The sequence below is a fragment of the Dendropsophus ebraccatus genome, chromosome 13 (assembly GCF_027789765.1).
Source record: "Dendropsophus ebraccatus isolate aDenEbr1 chromosome 13, aDenEbr1.pat, whole genome shotgun sequence".
Lineage (NCBI taxonomy): Eukaryota > Metazoa > Chordata > Amphibia > Anura > Hylidae > Dendropsophus > Dendropsophus ebraccatus.
In genome coordinates, this window is record NC_091466.1 from 1,559,775 (window position 1) to 1,584,047 (window position 24,273).

Consider the following 24,273-nt stretch of genomic DNA (forward strand, 5'->3'; position numbering starts at 1 on the left):
GACTAGATGGAGCAGGGGGGCTTTTCCTGCTGACATCTTCTATGCTTCTAACTAAATATTCACCACAGAAACACTAACACTGCCGGGTCACCCATAGTGATATAGAGAGGGGTCACCCATAGTGATATAGAGAGGGGTCACCCATAGTGATATAGAGAGGGGTCACCCATAGTGATATAGAGAGGGGTCACCCATAGTGATATAGAGAGGGGTCACCCATAGTGATATAGAGAGGGGTCACCCATAGTGATATAGAGAGGGGTCACCCATAGTGATATAGAGAGGGGTCACCCATAGTGATATAGAGAGGGGTCACCCATAGTGATATAGAGAGGGGTCACCCATAGTGATATAGAGAGGGGTCACCCATAGTGATATAGAGAGGGGTCACCCATAGTGATATAGAGAGGGGTCACCCATAGTGATATAGAGAAAGGTCACCCATAGTGATATAGAGAAAGGTCACACATAGTGATATAGAGAAAGTCACACATAGTGATATAGAGAGAGGTCACACATAGTGATATAGAGAGGGGGTCACACATAGTGATATAGAGAGGGGTCACACATAGTGATATAGAGAGGGGGTCACACATAGTGATATAGAGGGGTCACACATAGTGATATAGAGAGAGGTCACACATAGTGATATAGAGAGGGGTCACACATAGTGATATATAGAGAGGTCACACATAGTGATATAGAGAGGGGTCACACATAGTGATATAGAGAGGGGTCACACATAGTGATATATATATATAGAGAGGGGTCACACATAGTGATATAGAGAGGTCACACATAGTGATATAGAGGGGTCACACATAATGATATAGAGGGGTCACACATAATGATATAGAGAGGTCACACATAATGATATAGAGAGGTCACACATAGTGATAGAGAGGGGTCACACATAATGATATAGAGGGGTCACACATAATGATATAGAGAGGTCACACAGTGATAGAGAGGGGTCACACATAATGATAGAGAGGGGTCACACATAGTGATAGAGAGGGGTCACACATAGTGATATAGAGGGGTCACACATAGTGATATAGAGAGGGGTCACACATAGTGATAGAGAGGGGTCACACACAGTGATATAGAGAGGGGTCACACATAGTGATATAGAGGGGGGTCACGCATAGTGATATAGAGAGGTCACACATAGTGATATAGAGAGAGGTCACACAGTGATATAGAGAGGTCACACAGTGATATAGAGGGGTCACACATAGTGATATAGAGAGGGGGTCACATAGAGGGGGTCACACATAGTGATATAGAAAGGGGTCACACATAGTGATATAGAGAGGGGTCACACATAGTGATATAGAGAGGGGTCACACATAGTGATATATAGAGAGGTCACACATAGTGATATAGAGAGGGGTCACCCATAGTGATATAGAGAGGGGTCACACATAGAGTGATATAGAGAGGGGTCACCCATAGTGATATAGAGAGGGGTCACACATAGTGATATAGAGAGGGGTCACACATAGTGATATAGAGAGGTCACACATAGTGATATAGAGAGGGGGGTCACATATAGTGATATAGAGAGGGGTCACACATAGTGATATAGAGAGGTCACACATAGTGATATAGAGGGGTCACACATAATGATATAGAGGGGTCACACATAATGATATAGAGAGGTCACACATAGTGATATAGAGGGGTCACACATAATGATATAGAGAGGGGTCACACATAGTGATATAGAGAGGGGGGTCACACATAGTGATATAGAGGGGTCACACATAGTGATATAGAGAGGGGTCACACAGTGATATAGAGGGGTCACACATAGTGATATAGAGAGGGGTCACACATAGTGATAGAGAGGGGTCACACATAGTGATATAGAGGGGTCACCCATAGTGATATAGAGAGGGGGTCACACAGTGATATAGAGAGGGGTCACACATAGTGATATAGAGGGGTCACACATAGTGATATAGAGAGGGGTCACACATAGTGATAGAGAGGGGTCACCCATAGTGATATAGAGAGGGGGTCACACATAGTGATATAGAGAGGGGTCACACATAGTGATATAGAGAGGGGTCACACATAGTGATAGAGAGGGGTCACCCATAGTGATATAGAGAGGGGGTCACACATAGTGATATAGAGGGGTCACACATAGAGTGATATAGAGAGGGGTCACACATAGTGATATAGAGAGGGGTCACCCATAGTGATATAGAGAGGGGTCACCCATAGTGATATAGAGAGGGGTCACCCATAGTGATATAGAGAGGGGTCACCCATAGTGATATAGAGAGGGGTCACCCATAGTGATATAGAGAGAGGTCAGACATAGTGATATAGAGAGGGGTCACACATAGTGATATAGAGAGAGGTCACACATAGTGATATAGAGAGGTCACACATAGTGATATAGAGAGGGGTCACACATAGTGATATAGAGAGAGGTCACACATAGTGATAGAGAGAGGGGTCACACATAGTGATAGAGAGAGGGGTCACACATAGTGATAGAGAGGGGTCACCCATAGTGATATAGAGAGGGGGTCACACATAGTGATATAGAGGGGTCACACATAGAGTGATATAGAGAGGGGTCACACATAGTGATATAGAGAGGGGTCACCCATAGTGATATAGAGAGGGGTCACCCATAGTGATATAGAGAGGGGTCACCCATAGTGATATATAGAGGGGTCACACATAGTGATATAGAGAGGTCACACATAGTGATATAGAGAGGTCACACATAGTGATATAGAGAGGGGTCACCCATAGTGATATAGAGAGGGGTCACACATAGTGATATAGAGAGGGGTCACACATAGTGATATAGAGAGGTCACACATAGTGATATAGAGAGAGGGGTCACACATAGTGATATAGAGGGGGGTCACACATAGTGATATAGAGGGGTCACACATAGTGATATAGAGAGGGGTCACACACAGTGATATAGAGGGGTCACACATAGTGATATAGAGGGGTCACACATAGTGATATAGAGGGGTCACACATAGTGATATAGAGAGGGGTCACACATAGTGATATAGAGAGGGGTCACACATAGTGATATAGAGGGGGGTCACACATAGTGATATAGAGAGGGGTCACACATAGTGATATAGAGAGGGGTCACACATAGTGATATAGAGAGAGGTCACACATAGTGATATAGAGGGGTCACACATAGTGATATAGAGAGGGGTCACACATAGTGATATAGAGGGGGGTCACACATAGTGATATAGAGAGGGGTCACACATAGTGATATAGAGAGGGGTCACACATAGTGATATAGAGAGAGGTCACACATAGTGATATAGAGGGGTCACACATAGTGATATAGAGAGGGGTCACACATAGTGATATAGAGAGGGGTCACCCATAGTGATATAGAGAGGGGTCACCCATAGTGATATAGAGAGGGGTCACCCATAGTGATATAGAGAGGGGTCACCCATAGTGATATAGAGAGGGGTCACACATAGTGATAGAGAGGGGTCACACATAGTGATATAGAGAGAGGTCACACATAGTGATATAGAGAGGGGCCACACATAGTGATATAGAGAGGGGTCACACATAGTGATATAGAGAGGTCACACATAGTGATATAGAGGGGTCACACATAGTGATATAGAGGGGTCACACATAGTGATATAGAGAGGGGCTGCACTACTTATGTCTCCTCCTCCTCCTCTATATTACACAGGATATCTCCATATTACACTGCTGCTCATATACAGTCATCCAGCATCCAGGGAGAGACCAGCACAGATCTCCCCCCACACAATGGACTCTTCCAGCTCAGGAACAACCTGCCAAATAGTGACCAACAACCTCTCCCCGACCACCCTTATGTAATAGGGCCAGTGTCCTATTACTGATATATTCCCGACCACCCTTATGTGATACGGCCAGTGTCCTATTACTGATATATTCCCCGACCACCCTTATGTAATGGGGCCAGTGTCCTATTACTGATATATTCCCCGACCACCCTTATCTAATAGGGCCAGTGTCCTATTACTGATATATTCCCCGACCACCCTTATCTAATAGGGCCAGTGTCCTATTACTGATATATTCCCCGACCACCCTTATGTAATAGGGCCAGTGTCCTATTACTAGTATATTCCCCGACCACCCTTATGTAATAGGGCCAGTGTCCTATTACTGATATATTCCCGACCACCCTTATGTAATAGGGCCAGTGTCCTATTACTGATATATTCCCCGACCACCCTTATGTAATAGGGCCAGTGTCCTATTACTGATATATCCCCCGACCACCCTTATGTAATAGGGCCAGTGTCCTATTACTGATATATCCCCCGACCACCCTTATGTAATAGGGCCAGTGTCCTATTACTGATATATTCCCCGACCACCCTTATGTAATAGGGCCAGTGTCCTATTACTGATATATTCCCCGACCACCCTTATCTAATAGGGCCAGTGTCCTATTACTGATATATTCCCGACCACCCTTATGTAATAGGGCCAGTGTCCTATTACTGATATATTCCCCGACCACCCTTATGTAATAGGGCCAGTATCCTATTACTGATATATTCCCCGACCACCCTTATCTAATAGGGCCAGTGTCCTATTACTGATATATTCCCCGACCACCTTTATGTAATAGGGCCAGTGTCCTATTACTGATATATTCCCCGACCACCCTTATGTAATAGGGCCAGTGTCCTATTACTGATATATTCCCCGACCACCCTTATGTAATAGGGCCAGTGTCCTATTACTGATATATTCCCTGACCACCCTTATGTAATAGGGCCAGTGTCCTATTACTGATATATTCCCCGACCACCCTTATGTAATAGGGCCAGTGTCCTATTACTGATATATTCCCCGACCACCCTTATGTAATAGGGCCAGTGTCCTATTAGAATGTTGCTCATAATATATATTTAAGAACAAAACTTGTAAAAATTCATATCAAAATTCAATTCTACATTTTTTAAAGATTTTTTTAAAGCTGGTACATTTTTTTCCGACTCAGACTCCACAGCCCTGCTTAACACCTTGCGGGATACCCTCTTTGGTGCAGCCTATCCTTTAGTTCAGCTGCTTCACCTTAAAGTGGCGCCGTCTCCTCCTTTGTGCATTCTGACATCTCTACACAGGAGTAAAGGGTAAATTTAGTGTTTTTCACACCTTATTTCATATCATACGTCATGGTGTTTGCAGAACAGATTGTATTAAGTGGGCGTGGCCTCGTGGTATTAGCGCCACTTAAGCCAACAAGGGGGCGGGGCCAACAGTGCCATTGTGGGTGGTGCTGTTTCAATGGCCGACAAAGGGACGGGACCATCCATGGTGTTGTGGGCGGGGCTAAGTGGCACAAATGCTGCGAGGCCCCGCCCACTTAACACAATCTGTAGTTGATAAAAGGTGACTTTTTAGAAGAACAAGCACCATGACGTATGATATAAAATAAGAGATGTCAGAATGCACAAAGGGGGCGACAGTGTCACTATAAATTCTGCCACGGTGGTCCAGTTATGCCGGATACGCAGGTATCGCCCTACTGGTGTAGCGGCCTTCAATGATCTTGGGTGCAGCTGTCCCATTTTAGGATTGTATTGGTGGCTGTCTATTTCCTAAGTACTGGACTCATCAGTACTGATCTGATCATCTTTCCAAATTTTTAATCCAGAAAAGTCACCTCCTTCATATCTTTTGTGTGAATAAACCTTAAGCCCAAGTTATTTACATTCAGCCGGTCCACAAACCTGTCAAACTTCTCCACAGAAATATTACCTGTCCCACGAGCCACACCTGAGAGACATCGGAGATCATGGAGCTAAATAAGTGGCTAAGGAGCTGGTGTGGGGTAGAGGGATTGGGGTTCATGGAGAACTCGGCCGACTTCGCGGTCGGTTACAGGCTCTACAGTCGGGACGGGCTGCATCTCAATGGGGAGGGTGCAGCCGTGCTGGGGAGAAGATGGAAAAGAGGTTGGAGGAGTGTTTAAACTAGGGACCGGGGGGCAGGGCAACTACAATATAGTCAGTGAAGACAGAGGAGAGCTGGGCCTAGATTATGGAACTGGGGGTGGAGCGGCGGGAGGGGATAGAACAGTCACTAGTGACAAGAGGAAAGGGAATATGGACAAACATATATAATGTATGTATACTAATGCTCGAAGCCTCACTAATAAAGCTGAGGAATTAGAGCTCATAATGGTGGAAGAGAAATATGATATAGTGGGGATAAGCGAGACCTGGCTGGTTGGGCGGTTAATATCCAGGGTTATAGTCTATTCAGAAATGACCGTGAAAATAAGAAAGGGGGAGGGGTCTGTCTATATGTTACATCCTGCGGGAGGATATAAGTAATAGTGTGGAGTCTCTTTGGGTGGAAATAAGGGGAGAAACGAGGAATAATAAAAATTCTTATAGGAGTGAATCATAATGGAAGAGTAAGAAAATCTTCTTATAAGACAAATCGATGCGGCAGGGAAGCAGGGTGACCTCATTATTATGGGGGGGGGGGGCTATAACTACCCAATATATACAGGAAAGCAGAGTGACCTCATTATTATGGGGGGGGGGGCTATAACTACCCAATATATACAGGAAAGCAGAGTGACCTCATTATTATGGGGGGGGGGCTATAACTACCCCAATATATACAGGAAAGCAGAGTGACCTCATTATTATGGGGGGGGGGGGGCTATAACTACCCAATATATACAGGAAAGCAGGGGGACGTCATTATTATGGGGGGGGGGGCTATAACTACCCAATATATACAGGAAAGCAGAGTGACCTCATTATTATGGGGGGGGGGCTATAACTACCCCAATATATACAGGAAAGCAGAGTGACCTCATTATTATGGGGGGGGGGGCTATACCCCAATATATACAGGAAAGCAGAGTGACCTCATTATTATGGGGGGGGGCTATAACTACCCCAATATATACAGGAAAGCAGGGGGACGTCATTATTATGGGGGGGGGCTATAACTACCCAATATATACAGGAAAGCAGAGTGACCTCATTATTATGGGGGGGGGGCTATAACTACCCAATATATACAGGAAAGCAGAGTGACCTCATTATTATGGGGGGGGGGGGGCTATAACTACCCAATATATACAGGAAAGCAGAGTGACCTCATTATTATGGGGGGGCTATTACTACCCAATATATACAGGAAAGCAGAGTGACCTCATTATTATGGGGGGGGGGGCTATAACTACCCCAATATATACAGGAAAGCAGAGTGACCTCATTATTATGGGGGGGGGGGCTATAACTACCCAATATATACAGGAAAGCAGAGTGACCTCATTATATGGGGGGGCTATTACTACCCAATATATACAGGAAAGCAGAGTGACCTCATTATTATGGGGGGGCTATACCCCAATATATACAGGAAAGCAGAGTGACCTCATTATTATGGGGGGGGGGGGGGCTATAACTACCCAATATATACAGGAAAGCAGAGTGACCTCATTATTATGGGGGGGGGGCTATAACTACCCAAATATATACAGGAAAGCAGGGGGACGTCATTATTATGGGGGGCTATAACTACCCAATATATACAGGAAAGCAGAGTGACCTCATTATTATGGGGGGGGGGGCTATAACTAACCAATATATACAGGAAAGCAGAGTGACCTCATTATTATGGGGGGGGGGGGCTATAACTACCCCAATATATACAGGAAAGCAGAGTGACCTCATTATTATGGGGGGGGGGGCTATAACTAACCAATACATACAGGGAGGCAGAGTGACCTCATTATTATGGGGGGGGGGGGGCTATAACTACCCCAATATATACAGGAAAGCAGAGTGACCTCATTATTATGGGGGGGGGGGCTATAACTACCCAATATATACAGGAAAGCAGAGTGACCTCATTATTATGGGGGGGGGGGCTATAACTACACAATAAATACAGGAAAGCAGAGTGACATCATTATTATGGGGGGGGGGGGGCTATAACTACCCAATATATACAGGAAAGCAGAGTGACATCATTATTATGGGGGGGGGGGGCTATAACTACCCAATATATACAGGAAAGCAGAGTGACCTCATTATTATGGGGGGGGGGGGGCTATAACGAACCAATACATACAGGGAGGCAGAGTGACCTCATTATTATGGGGGGGGGGGCTATAACTACCCAATATATACAGGGAGGCAGAGTGACCTCATTATTATGGGGGGCTATAACTACCCAATATATACAGGAAAGCAGAGTGACATCATTATTATGGGGGGGGGGGGGGCTATAACTACCCAATATATACAGGAAAGCAGAGTGACCTCATTATTATGGGGGGGGGGGGCTATAACTACCCAAAATATACAGGAAAGCAGAGTGACCTCATTATTATGGGGGGGGGGGGCTATAACTACCCAATATATACAGGAAAGCAGAGTGACCTCATTATTATGGGGGGGGGGGCTATAACTACCCAATATATACAGGAAAGCAGAGTGACCTCATTATTATGGGGGCGGGGCTATAACTACCCCAATATATACAGGAAAGCAGAGTGACCTCATTATTATGGGGGGGGGGCTATAACTACCCAATATATACAGGAAAGCAGAGTGACCTCATTATTATGGGGGGGGGGCTATAACTACCCAATATATACAGGAAAGCAGAGTGACCTCATTATTATGGGGGGGGGGGCTATACCCCAATATATACAGGAAAGCAGAGTGACCTCATTATTATGGGGGGGGGGGGGCTATAACTACCCAATATATACAGGAAAGCAGAGTGACCTCATTATTATGGGGGACTATAACTACCCAATATATACAGGAAAGCAGAGTGACCTCATTATTATGGGGGACTATAACTACCCCAATATATACAGGAAAGCAGAGTGACCTCATTATTATGGGGGGGCTATAACTACCCAATATATACAGGAAAGCAGAGTGACCTCATTATTATGGGGGGGGGCTATAACTACCCAATATATACAGGAAAGCAGAGTGACCTCATTATTATGGGGGGGGGGGGGCTATAACTACCCAATATATACAGGAAAGCAGAGTGACCTCATTATTATGGGGGGGGGGGGGGCTATAACTACCCAATATATACAGGAAAGCAGAGTGACCTCATTATTATGGGGGGGGGGGGCTATAACTAACCCAATATATACAGGAAAGCAGAGTGACCTCATTATTATGGGGGGGGGGTGGGGCTATAACTACCCAAAATATACAGGAAAGCAGGGGGACGTCAATATTATGGGGGGGGGGGGCTATAACTACCCCAATATATACAGGAAAGCAGGAGGACGTCATTATTATGGGGGGGGGGGCTATAACTACCCAATATATACAGGAAAGCAGAGTGACCTCATTATTATGGGGGGGGGGGCTATACCCCAATATATACAGGAAAGCAGAGTGACCTCATTATTATGGGGGGGGGGGGGGGGGGATAACTACCCCAATATATACAGGAAAGCAGGGGGACGTCATTATTATGGGGGGGGGGGGGGCTATAACAACCCCAATATATACAGGAAAGCAGGGGGACGTCATTATTATGGGGGCGGGGGCTATAACTACCCAATATATACAGGAAAGCAGAGTGACCTCATTATTATGGGGGACTATAACTACCCAGTATATACAGGAAAGCAGAGGGACGTCATTATTATGGGGGGGGGGGGGCTATAACTACCCAATATATACAGGAAAGCAGAAACCTGCAGCTCCAGGAAGGGAAGTGGATACTGGAAATAGTAACAGATAATTACATTTCCCAACTAGTACAAGAACCAACAAGAGGGGGGGGGGGGGACAGGACCTGATCTTACACTGTCGTGAATTTTTTTTTCTTGCAGAAATCAATAGTCCAGGCGATTTTAAGAAACTTTGTAACTAGGTTTATTAGCCAAAAAATGCATTTTTATCATGAAAAAGCAGTTTTAAGTTCTCCCCCGTCTTAATTGTTCTCCTATGGAGAGAGCTAAAGGAAAGACCAAAACAGGACAACAAAGAGTTAATCTACAAATCCCTCACGGGATATCTCCTGTGACAGTCACCAGTGACCTGTCTGAGCTCCGATTACAGCTGTCACCCAGCTCTGTGCCTGTAATCCTCTGCTCTCTGCTGCCGGCTAACTCCCCCCTCCCCCTAGAGCAGACAGGGGACGACTCCTGCAACAAGTCACAATTTTCAGATTTTTTGCAGTGGATGGAAAAGAGGAAGGAGGGGGGGACCTGGGACCCCGGGGACATAGACACTGCCCTGAGATATAAGAGAGGACCCCGGGGACATAGACACTGCCCTGAGATATAAGAGAGGACCCCGGGGACATAGACACTGCCCTGAGATATAAGAGAGGACCCCGGGGACATAGACACTGCCCTGAGATATAAGAGAGGACCCCGGGGATATAGACTGGGGGGACACTGCCCTGAGATATAAGAGAGGACCCCGGGGACATAGACACTGCCCTGAGATATAAGAGAGGACCCCGGGGACATAGACTGGGGGGACACTGCCCTGAGATATAAGAGAGGACCCCGGGGACATAGACTGGGGGGACAATGCCCTGAGATATAAGAGAGGACCCCGGGGACATAGACACTGCCCTGAGATATAAGAGAGGACCCCGGGGACATAGACACTGCCCTGAGATATAAGAGAGGACCCCGGGGACATAGACACTGCCCTGAGATATAATAGAGGACCCCGGGGATATAGACTGGGGGGACACTGCCCTGAGATATAAGAGAGGACCCCGGGGACATAGACACTGCCCTGAGATATAAGAGAGGACCCCGGGGACATAGACACTGCCCTGAGATATAAGAGAGGACCCCGGGGACATAGACGGGGGGGGACACTGCCCTGAGATATAAGAGAGGACCCCGGGGACATAGACGGGGGGGGACACTGCCCTGAGATATAAGAGAGGACCCCGGGGACATAGACTGGGGAAACACTGCCCTGAGATATAAGAGAGGACCCCGGGGACATAGACTGGGGGGACCCTGCCCTGAGATATAAGAGAGGACCCCGGGGACATAGACTGGGGGGACACTGCCCTGAGATATAAGAGAGGACCCCGGGGACATAGACTGGGGGGACACTGCCCTGAGATATAAGAGAGGACCCCGGGGACATAGACTGGGGGGACACTGCCCTGAGATATAAGAGAGGACCCCGGGGACATAGACTGGGGGGACACTGCCCTGAGATATAAGAGAGAACCCCGGGGACATAGACTGGGGGGACACTGCCCTGAGATATAAGAGAGGACCCCGGGGACATAGACTGGGGGGACCCTGCCCTGAGATATAAGAGAGGACCCCGGGGACATAGACTGGGGGGGACACTGCCCTGAGATATAAGAGAGGACCCCGGGGACATAGACACTGCCCTGAGATATAAGAGAGGACCCCGGGGACATAGACTGGGGGGACACTGCCCTGAGATATAAGAGAGGACCCCGGGGACATAGACTGGGGGGACACTGCCCTGAGATATAAGAGAGGACCCCGGGGACATAGACTGGGACACTGCCCTGAGATATAAGAGAGGACCCCGGGGACATAGACTGGGACACTGCCCTGAGATATAAGAGAGGACCCCGGGGACATATGTAAGAGCATCCTGGGTAAATGGTGTGAAGGACACATACTGTACCATATGGGAATAAAAGTAGTAGAAATAAGAGAAATCCAATGTGGTAACTTCAGCTGTAAGGGGGGCAATAAATGATAAGAAACAAGCAGTCAGACTACTAAAACAAGAAGGTGGTGGGGAAGCATGGAGCGACTATAGACAGAAGAATAGGATGTGTAAAAAACAAATAAAAATAGCAACAGAAAGAAGGATAGCCACAGAAAGTAATAGGAATCCCAAAATGTTCTTCACTTATATAAACAACAAAAGACTTAAAACCGAAAATTTTGGTCCCCTCATAAATAATCTGGGTGTAATGGTGGAGGGGGAAGAGGAAAAGGCCAATCTACTAAATACATTCTTCTCTACTGTATTTACAGAGGAGAATCCCATAACAGAGGACATGACTAGGGATAATATAAATCCTCCCATAAATCTCACCTGCCTAACACAACAAGAAGTGGGGAGACGCCTTAAAAACATTAAAATCCATAAGTCACCGGGTCCAGAAGGTCCATCCTAGAGTAGTGCAGGAATTATGTACTGTGTTAAGACAGACAGATATTCCTAATATTTATAGATTCTATAATGACAGGGATTGTTCCACAGGACTGGCGCATAGCTAATGTGCTACCAATATTCAAGAAGGGGTCAAAGAGCGATCCTGGAAACTACAGGCCTGTAAGTCTAACATCTATAGTAGGTATATAGGAGATGTTATGTAAGAGATGCTATACTGGAGTATAATATATAAGATGTATACTGGGGTATAATATATAAGAGATGCTATACTGGGGTATAATATATAAGAGATGCTACACTGGAGTATAATATATAAGAGATGTATACTGGGGTATAATATATAAGAGATGTATACTGGGGTATAATATATAAGAGATGTATACTGGGGTATAATATATAAGGGATGTATACTGGAGTATGATATATAAGAGATGTATACTGGGGTATAATATATAAAAGATGTATACTGGGGTATAATATATAAGAGATGTATACTGGGGTATAATATATAAGATATGTATACTGGGGTATAATATATAAGATATGTATACTGGAGTATAATATATAAGAGATGTATACTGGGGTATAATATATAAGAGATGTATACTGGAGTATAATATATAAGATATGTATACTGGAGTATAATATATAAGAGATGCTATACTGGAGTATAATATATAAGAGATGTATACTGGGGTATAATATATAAGATATGTATACTGGAGTATAATATATAAGAGATGTATACTGGGGTATAATATATAAGAGATGTATACTGGGGTATAATATATAGGAGATGTATACTGGGGTATAATATATAAGAGATGTATACTGGGGTATAATATATAAGAGATGTATACTGGAGTATAATATATAAGAGATGTATACTGGGGTATAATATATAAGAGATGTATACTGGGGTATAATATATAAGAGATGTATACTGGAGTATAATATGTAAGATGTATACTGGGGTATAATATATAAGAGATGCTATACTGGTGTATAATATATAAGAGATGTATACTGGGGTATAATATATAAGAGATGTATACTGGGGTATAATATATAAGAGATGTATACTGGGGTATAATATATAAGAGATGCTATACTGGGGTATAATATATAAGAGATGTATACTGGGGTATAATATATAAGAGATGCTATACTGGGGTATAATATATAAGAGATGTATACTGGGGTATAATATATAAGAGATGTATACTGGGGTATACTATATAAGAGGTGTATACTGGGGTATAATATATAAGAGATTTATATGTATAATATATAAGAGGTGTATACTGGGGTATAATATATAAGAGATGTATACTGGGGTATAATATATAAGAGATGTATACTGGGGTATAATATATAAGAGATGTATACTGGGGTATAATATATAAGAGATGTATACTGGGGTATAATATATAAGAGGTGTATACTGGGGTATAATATATAAGAGATGTATACTGGGGTATAATATATAAGAGATGTATACTGGAGTATAATATATAAGAGATGCTATACTGGGGTATAATATATAAGAGATGCTATACTGGAGTATAATATATAAGAGATGTATACTGGGGTATAATATATAAGAGATGTATACTGGGGTATAATATATAAGAGATGTATACTGGGGTATAATATATAAGAGATGTATACTGGGGTATAATATATAAGATATGTACACTGGGGTATAATATATAAGAGATGTATACTGGGGTATAATATATAAGAGATGTATACTGGGGTATAATATATAAGAGATGTATACTGGAGTATAATATATAAGAGATGCTATACTGGAGTATAATATATAAGAGATGTATACTGGAGTATAATATATAAGAGATGCTATACTGGGGTATAATATATAAGAGATGTATACTGGGGTATAATATATAAGAGATGTATACTGGGGTATAATATATAAGAGATGTATACTGGGGTATAATATATAAGAGATGCTATACTGGGGTATAATATATAAGAGATGTATACTGGGGTATAATATATAAGAGATGCTATACTGGGGTATAATATATAAGAGATGTATACTGGTGTATAATATATAAGAGATGCTATACTGGGGTATAATATATAAGAGATGTATACTGGGGTATAATATATAAGAGATGTATACTGGGGTATAATATATAAGAGATGTATACTGGGGTATAATATATAAGATGTATACTGGAGTATAATATATAAGAGATGTATACTGGGGTATAATATATAAGATGTATACTGGAGTATAATATATAAGAGATGTATACTGGGGTATAATATATAAGAGATGTATACTGGAGTATAATATATAAGATATGTATACTGGAGTATAATATATAAGATATGTATACTGGAGTATAATATATAAGAGATGTATACTGGAGTATAATATATAAGAGATGTATACTGGGGTATAATATATAAGAGATGCTATACTGGGGTATAATATATAAGAGATGTATACTGGGGTATAATATATAAGAGATGTATACTGGGGTATAATATATAAGAGATGCTATACTGAGGTATAATATATAAGGGATGTATACTGGGGTATAATATATAAGAGATGTATACTGGGGTATAATATATAAGAGATGTATACTGAGGTATAATATATAAGAGATGTATACTGGGGTATAATATATAAGAGCTGTATACTGGAGTATAATATATAAGAGATGCTATACTGGGGTATAATATATAAGAGATGTATACTGGGGTATAATATATAATATATAAGAGATGCTATACTGGGGTATAATATATAAGAGATGTATACTGGGGTATAATATATAAGAGATGCTATACTGGGGTATAATATATAAGAGATGCTATACTGGGGTATAATATATAAGAGATGTATACTGGGGTATAATATATAAGAGATGTATACTGGGGTATAATATATAAGAGATGTATACTGGGGTATAATATATAAGAGATGTATACTGGAGTATAATATATAAGAGATGCTATACTGGGGTATAATATATAAGAGATGCTATACTGGGGTATAATATATAAGAGATGCTATACTGGGGTATAATATATAAGAGATGTATACTGGGGTATAATATATAAGAGATGTATACTGGGGTATAATATATAAGAGATGTATACTGGGGTATAATATATAAGAGATGTATACTGGGGTATAATATATAAGAGATGTATACTGGGGTATAATATATAAGAGATGCTATACTGGTGTATAATATATAAGAGATGTATACTGGGGTATAATATATAAGAGATGCTATACTGGGGTATAATATATAAGAGATGTATACTGGGGTATAATATATAAGAGATGTATACTGGAGTATAATATATAAGAGATGTATACTGGGGTATAATATATAAGAGATGTATACTGGGGTATAATATATAGGAGATGTATACTGGGGTATAATATATAAGAGATGTATACTGGTGTATAATATATAAGAGATGCTATACTGAGGTATAATATATAAGGGATGTATACTGGTGTATAATATATAAGAGGTGTATACTGGGGTATAATATATAAGAGATGTATACTGGAGTATAATATATAAGAGATGTATACTGGGGTATAATATATAAGAGATGTATACTGGGGTATAATATATAGGAGATGTATACTGGAGTATAATATATAAGAGATGTATACTGGGGTATAATATATAAGAGATGTATACTGGGGTATAATATATAAGAGATGTATACTGGGGTATAATATATAAGAGATGCTATACTGGTGTATAATATATAAGAGATGTATACTGGGGTATAATATATAAGAGATGCTATACTGGGGTATAATATATAAGAGATGTATACTGGGGTATAATATATAAGAGATGTATACTGGAGTATAATATATAAGAGATGTATACTGGGGTATAATATATAAGAGATGTATACTGGGGTATAATATATAGGAGATGTATACTGGGGTATAATATATAAGAGATGTATACTGGGGTATAATATATAAGAGATGTATACTGGGGTATAATATATAAGAGATGTATACTGGAGTATAATATATAAGAGATGTATACTGGGGTATAATATATAAGAGATGTATACTGGAGTATAATATATAAGAGATGTATACTGGGGTATAATATATAAGAGATGCTATACTGGTGTATAATATATAAGAGATGTATACTGGGGTATAATATATAAGAGATGTATACTGGGGTATAATATATAAGAGATGTATACTGGGGTATAATATATAAGAGATGTATACTGGGGTATAATATATAAGAGATGTATACTGGGGTATAATATATATAAGAGATGTATACTGGGGTATAATATATAAGAGATGCTATACTGGGGTATAATATATAAGAGATGTATACTGGGGTATAATATATATAAGAGATGTATACTGGGGTATAATATATAAGAGATGCTATACTGGGGTATAATATATAAGAGATGTATACTGGAGTATAATATATAAGAGATGTATACTGGAGTATAATATATAAGAGATGCTATACTGGGGTATAATATATAAGAGATGTATACTGGGGTATAATATATAAGAGATGTATACTGGTGTATAATATATAAGAGATGTATACTGGGGTATAATATATAAGAGATGTATACTGGGGTATAATATATAGGAGATGTATGCTGGGGTATAATATATAAGAGATGTATACTGGTGTATAATATATAAGAGATGCTATACTGAGGTATAATATATAAGGGATGTATACTGGTGTATAATATATAAGAGGTGTATACTGGGGTATAATATATAAGAGATGTATACTGGAGTATAATATATAAGAGATGTATACTGGGGTATAATATATAAGAGATGTATACTGGGGTATAATATATAGGAGATGTATACTGGTGTATAATATATAGATGCTATACTGGGGTATAATATATAAGAGATGTATACTGGAGTATAATATATAAGAGATGGTATACTGGGGTATAATATATAAGAGATGTATACTGGGGTATAATATATAGGAGATGTATACTGGAGTATAATATATAAGAGATGTATACTGGGGTATAATATATAGGAGATGTATACTGGGGTATAATATATAAGAGATGTATACTGGAGTATAATATATAAGAGATGTATACTGGGGTATAATATATAGGAGATGTATACTGGAGTATAATATATAAGAGATGTATACTGGAGTATAATATATAAGAGATGTATACTGGAGTATAATATATAAGAGATGTATACTGGGGTATAATATATAGGAGATGTATACTGGGGTATAATATATAAGAGATGCTATACTGGGGTATAATATATAAGAGATGTATACTGGAAGGATCTTAATGAAAATAATCTTATGACGCAGCATCAGTATGGGGGGGGGGGGGATTCATGAGGGATCGGTCCTGTCAGACTAATCTGATCGGCTTCTATGAAGAGGTAAGTTATAGACTGGACCTGGGGGAGGCTGTATATGTGTATATAGACTGGACCGGGGGGAGGCTGTATATGTGTATATAGACAGGACCTGGGGGAGGCTGTATATGTGTATATAGACAGGACCTGGGGGAGGCTGTATATGTGTATATAGACTGGACCTGGGGGAGGCTGTATATGTGTATATAGACTGGACCTGGGGGAGGCTGGGGACGTTGTGTATATAGACAGGACCTGGGGGAGGCTGTGGACGTTGTGTATCTGGACGTTTCTATAGTATTTGATATTGTGCCCCATGAAAGGTCGGTCTACAAAATGAGGATGCTGGGACTGGGGGAAAACGTATGCAAATGGGTAAGTAACTGGTTGTGTGATAGAAAACAGAGGGTGGTCATTGATGGAACATTCAGATTGGGTTTTAGTTACTAGTGGGGTACAGCAGGGGGCAGTGTTGGGGTACAGCAGGGGGCAGTGTTGGGGCACAGTTACTAGTGGGGTACAGCAGGGGGCAGTGTTGGGGTACAGCAGGGGGCAGTGTTGGGGTACAGCAGGGGGCAGTGTTGGGGCACAGTTACTAGTGGGGTACAGCAGGGGGCAGTGTTGGGGTACAGCAGGGGGCAGTGTTGGGGCACAGTTACTAGTGGGGTACAGCAGGGGGCAGTGTTGGGGTACAGCAGGGGGCAGTGTTGGGGTACAGCAGGGGGCAGTGTTGGGGTACAGCAGGGGGCAGTGTTGGGGCACAGTTACTAGTGGGGTACAGCAGGGGGCAGTGTTGGGGTACAGCAGGGGGCAGTGTTGGGGTACAGCAGGGGGCAGTGTTGGGGTACAGCAGGGGGCAGTGTTGGGGTACAGCAGGGGGCAGTGTTGGGGTACAGCAGGGGGCAGTGTTGGGGCACAGTTACTAGTGGGGTACAGCAGGGGGCAGTGTTGGGGTACAGCAGGGGGCAGTGTTGGGGTACAGCAGGGGGCAGTGTTGGGGTACAGCAGGGGGCAGTGTTGGGGTACAGCAGGGGGCAGTGTTGGGGCACAGTTACTAGTGGGGTACAGCAGGGGGCAGTGTTGGGGCACAGTTACTAGTGGGGTACAGCAGGGGTCAGTATTGGTCACAGTTACTAGTGGGGTACAGCAGGGGGCAGTGTTGGGGCACAGTTACTAGTGGGGTACAGCAGGGGGCAGTATAGGGTCACAGTTACTAGTGGGGTACAGCAGGGGTCAGTGTTGGGTCACAGTTACTAGTGGGGTACAGCAGGGGTCAGTGTTGGGTCACAGTTACTTGGGGGGCTACCACAGGGGTCAGTGTTGGGGCACAGTTACTAGTGGGGTACCACAGGGGTCAGTGTTGGGTCACAGTTACTAGTGGGGTACCGCAGGGGGCAGTGTTGGGGCACAGTTACTAGTGGGGTACAGCAGGGGGCAGTGTTGGGTCACAGTTACTAGTGGGGTACAGCAGGGGGCAGTGTTGGGTCACAGTTACTAGTGGGGTACAGCAGGGGTCAGTGTTGGGGCACAGTTACTAGTGGGGTACAGCAGGGGGCAGTATAGGGGCACAGTTACTAGTGGGGTACAGCAGGGGGCAGTATAGGGTCAGTTACTAGTGGGGTACAGCAGGGGGCAGTGTTGGGTCACAGTTACTAGTGGGGTACCGCAGGGGGCAGTGTTGGGGCACAGTTACTAGTGGGGTACAGCAGGGGGCAGTGTTGGGGCACAGTTACTAGTGGGGTACAGCAGGGGTCAGTGTTGGGGCACAGTTACTAGTGGGGTACAGCAGGGGTCAGTGTTGGGGCACAGTTACTAGTGGGGTACAGCAGGGGGCAGTATAGGGTCACAGTTACTAGTGGGGTACAGCAGGGGGCAGTGTTGGGTCACAGTTACTAGTGGGGTACAGCAGGGGGCAGTGTTGGGTCACAGTTACTAGTGGGGTACAGCAGGGGGCAGTGTTGGGGCACAGTTACTAGTGGGGTACAGCAGGGGGCAGTGTTCGAGCGGTAAGACTGTGGGACTCTATATTCTTTACTGTACGAGCGGTAAGACTGTGGGACTCTATATTCTTTACTGTACGAGCGGTAAGACTGTGGGACTCTATATTCTTTACTGTACGAGCGGTAAGACTGTGGGACTCTATATTCTTTACTGTACGAGCGGTAAGACTGTGGGACTCTATATTCTTTACTGTACGAGCGGTAAGACTGTGGGACTCTATATTCTTTACTGTACGAGCGGTAAGACTGTGGGACTCTATATTCTTTACTGTACGAGCGGTAAGACTGTGGGACTCTATATTCTTTACTGTACGAGCGGTAAGACTGTGGGACTCTATATTCTTTACTGTACGAGCGGTAAGACTGTGGGACTCTATATTCTTTACTGTACGAGCGGTAAGACTGTGGGACTCTATATTCTTTACTGTACGAGCGGTAAGACTGTGGGACTCTATATTCTTTACTGTACGAGCGGTAAGACTGTGGGACTCTATATTCTTTACTGTACGAGCGGTAAGACTGTGGGACTCTATATTCTTTACTGTACGAGCGGTAAGACTGTGGGACTCTATATTCTTTACTGTACGAGCGGTAAGACTGTGGGACTCTATATTCTTTACTGTACGAGCGGTAAGACTGTGGGACTCTATATTCTTTACTGTACGAGCGGTAAGACTGTGGGACTCTATATTCTTTACTGTACGAGCGGTAAGACTGTGGGACTCTGCCACATGATGCTGTCACGGCCGATTCATTATATAAGTACAGGGGAGGCCTGGATGCTTTTCTTGAACAATATAATATTAGATTTCTGGTGATCCACTGGTCCGTGGATTGTTGTGGTCGCCATTGGAGCTTTCTCCCTGTGGTGGGGCGGTTGTCATCTGCCTCGTGGGGGGTTGTGCCCTCCCCTGGATAACACAGTAGGTTCCCTAGGTTGAACCTGATGGACTCTTGTCTTCTATGTTTACTATGTTACACCGTAGAGGTCCATATGAGCAGGACGTCGTCTATGAACCTTATCCATAGACTTACATGTTGTGACCATTCCAGACGACCCGGTGCTCCCAGCAGCTGAGGTACAGATTAGCATAAGATGGGGCACAGAGACTCCCCATTGCTGTACCCCGCTGCTGGAGGAACAGGTCGTCTCCGAAGAGGAAGTAGTTGCTGGTAAGCATTCTCCAAACAATTCATTATGGGCCACATATTGTGCTCCTCGCCAATTTAGGAAGGATTACAAAGCTGCTTTACCTCACTCGGAGTACAATCCTAAAATGGGACAGCTGCCACCAAGATTATTGAAGGCCGGTATACAGGTAGGGTGGTACCTGCGTATCCGGCGTAACTGGACCACCCTAGCAGAATTTAAGGTGAAAGCAGCTGAACTAAAGGATAGGCTGCTCCAAAGAGGGTACCCCGCAAGGTGTTCAGGATAGCCTACTGGAAGGCTCTACCAAGAAGTAGGACGGAGCTGCCAACACCAAGAAAAGGAATTGATAACCAGCATTGGTGGGACATACGATGAGAAGGCCATAGCCGTCAGGCAAATATTGACAAGATACTAAGAGCGGATAAAATCATCTCCCATCTTATCCCCCATTACCCACAAAGAACGGACAGACTTGTCCATAGCTATTTACCTGGAAAAACTTCGGACTATGATAAAATGAAGGGCGCCTTTAAATGTGGACACATATATGGAAATCAAAGCAAATCCTTCTCCTGGATTGGTACTGGCCAAACCTATGAATTGTATACCTGCTAACATGTCCCAAGGGCTACGTGGGCAAAACATTTAGGAGCCTCCGTCAGACTAAGGGAGCATGTTGGCCACATCAGAAATAAGAGACACCAGTAGCCATACACTTCAAGGATGGACATCCCGCTAAGTGAGGAGTCCTAGAAGGAACGCCAAGGAGATTACAGGATCTTCCTACAGAAGGAAGCCCCATGGACGTTCAAGCTCAACACAATGAAACCGCAGGGATTAAATGACTTCATTTCACATAATAGAACTTCTACATACCTGCTGCACGGGAAGGAATACCAAGTAGCATAGTAGCCATCTGGGAATGGAAATTGCCTTGATGGATACTAGTCCAAGAAACAAGATGGAGTGGAGTCGGAAGTGAGGCTTGGAACGCACATGCGCTCCAAGTTAGGTTATCACATGACATTTAGAAGTCACATGAAAAAAAACGTCATCACCGTGCAGAGATATGATGCTGCAGTCACAGAGTGGTTGACAAGGATGTCAATCAAAAGGGAGGCGGTATCATGGCCTACATTTAGGGAAGCCTGGAGATAAGATCATCAGACCCTACCACATGGATACCCTGCATTGATGTCCCGAACACTACAAGCGTAACAAGCCCCTGAGGACTAATCGCACAAGAAACACGTAGGACTAGTAATAGAGACTGGGTGCAATTACAAATACATCTGTGCAATATGAATTACATATATAAAAAAGACGCAATATAATGGATGAGGACTTGCAGGATTGCCACGTATAAATAATAATAATAATTGTGGACTACTACATGATGGTCAGGAAGATTGTTATGCCAATTGATTTCTATTTCTTTCTTTGATTTAGGTTTTTAATTGAGAATAAATGAAAGTTTTATATCTTATAATAAAATAAGGGGAATTAATAAATAAAAAACGGACTTGGTTATCTATCACTGTGGGAGAGAGGGGGAGAGAGAGAGGGGGAGAGAGAGAGGGAGAGAGAGGGAGAGAGAGAGGGAGAGAGAGAGGGAGAGAGAGAGGGAGAGAGAGAGGGAGAGAGAGAGGGAGAGAGAGAGGGAGAGAGAGAGGGAGAGAGAGAGGGAGAGAGAGAGGGAGAGAGAGAGGGAGAGAGAGAGGGAGAGACAGGGGGAGAGAGGGAGAGACAGGGGGAGACAGGGGGAGAGAGGGAGAGACATAGGGAAAGAGGGAGAGACAGGGGGAGAGAGGGAGAGACAGGGGGAGAGAGGGAGAGACAGGGGGAGAGACAGGGGGAGAGACAGGGGGAGAGACAGGGGGAGAGAGATCCATCCAGAGGCCTGCCCCCCTCACCTTGCCCAGGAGCGCCTGCGGTAAGTACGCTGTCTTTGGGGTGAACAGGGATCCAGTGTGTGTGACACTTGTGACAATAGCGCCCCCTATCTACAAGAGAAGTACAGCAGGATTAGACTATTGCACCAGGCTGGCAGGAGAAGCAGACGGCCCCTGGCCCTTACCCAGTCATTCCTCAGCATCTTCCGGAAGTTGTGGATGAGAGTCAGCTCCTCAGGAGACACCTACAAGAGAGGTGAGAGTGAGGAGGGGCAGCCAGGACCACCAGCAGTAGGAGCCCGGGGGGGGATGGAGTACGGTGACAACAACCACCAGGGGAAGCTGTAGAGGGGCAGCAGGACCGCCAAGGGGGGGAAAAGCTGTAGAGGGGCAGCAGGACCGCCAAGGGGGGGAAAAGCTGTAGAGGGGCAGCAGGACCGCCAAGGGGGGGAAAAGCTGTAGAGGGGCAGCAGGACCGCCAAGGGGGGGAAAAGCTGTAGAGGGGCAGCAGGACCGTCAAGGGGGGGAAAAGCTGTAGAGGGGCAGCAGGACCGCCAAGGGGGGGAAAAGCTGTAGAGGGGCAGCAGGACCGCCAAGGGGGGGAAAAGCTGTAGAGGGGCAGCAGGACCGCCAAGGGGGGGAAAAGCTGTGGAGGGGCAGCAGGACCGCTAAGGGGGGGGAAAAGCTGTGGAGGGGCAGCAAGACCACCAAGGGGGGGAAAAGCTGTGGAGGGGCAGCAAGACCACCAAGGGGGGGGAAAAGCTGTGGAGGGGCAGCAAGACCACCAAGGGGGGGGGAAAGCTGTGGAGGGGCAGCAAGACCACCAAGGGGGGGAAAAGCTGTGGAGGGGCAGCAGGACCACCAAGGGGGGGGGGGGGGGGAAGCTGTGGAGGGGCAGCAGGACCGCCAGGGGGAAGGGAAGCTTTGGAGGGGCAGCAAGACCACCAAGAGGAGGGGGGGGGGGGGGGGGGGGGAAACTGTGGAGGGGCAGCAGGACCGCCAGGGGGAAGGGAAGCTGTGGAGGGGCAGCAGGACCGCCAGGGGGAAGGGAAGCTGTGGAGGGGCAGCAAGACCACCAAGAGGAGGGGGGGGGGGGGTAAACTGTGGAGGGGCAGCAGGACCGCCAGGGGGGGAAAAGCTGTGGAGGGGCAGCAGGACCGCCAGGGGGAAGGGAAGCTGTGGAGGGGCAGCAGGACCACCAAGGGGGGGGGGGGGGGGGGGGAAGCTGTGGAGGGGCAGCAGGACCGCCAGGGGGAAGGGAAGCTGTGGAGGGGCAGCAGGACCACCAAGGGGGGGGGAAAGCTGTGGAGGGGCAGCAGGACCACCGGGGGGGGGGGGGGGGGGGCGGGGGCGGGAGCTGTGGAGGGGCAGCAGGACCACCGGGGGGGGGGGGAAGCTGTGGAGTGACTTACAAAGCTTTTATCTTCTTTCCTGATGCTGCTCTTCCCCCAGAATGCGTTCACTCCATCCACAGACACCAGGAGGCGGTACACCCCGCCCCCGCTCTGCGCCTTCAGCTCCTTCAACACCACGCCCACCACATCACTGGAGGTCTTCACTCTGGTCAGACCCTGGAAGAGACAGAACAGTCATGGGTCCCCAGCCTCATCCCCCCTCC

General features: G+C 44.7%; 1 protein-coding gene across 1 annotated transcript in view; it reads right to left on the reverse strand.

Annotated features, from left to right (window-relative positions):
• Positions 1-24,273, reverse strand: part of DAP3 (death associated protein 3) — a 57,409-nt gene that overhangs the window by 13,236 nt on the left and 19,900 nt on the right. Inside the window, exons 9-11 of the mRNA XM_069949288.1 lie at positions 24,068-24,226; positions 22,841-22,900; positions 22,677-22,766 (exon numbers count right to left, since the gene is read on the reverse strand). Of these exons, the coding sequence (XP_069805389.1) occupies positions 22,677-22,766; positions 22,841-22,900; positions 24,068-24,226 (309 nt within the window). The remainder of the gene's footprint in view (positions 1-22,676; positions 22,767-22,840; positions 22,901-24,067; positions 24,227-24,273) is intronic.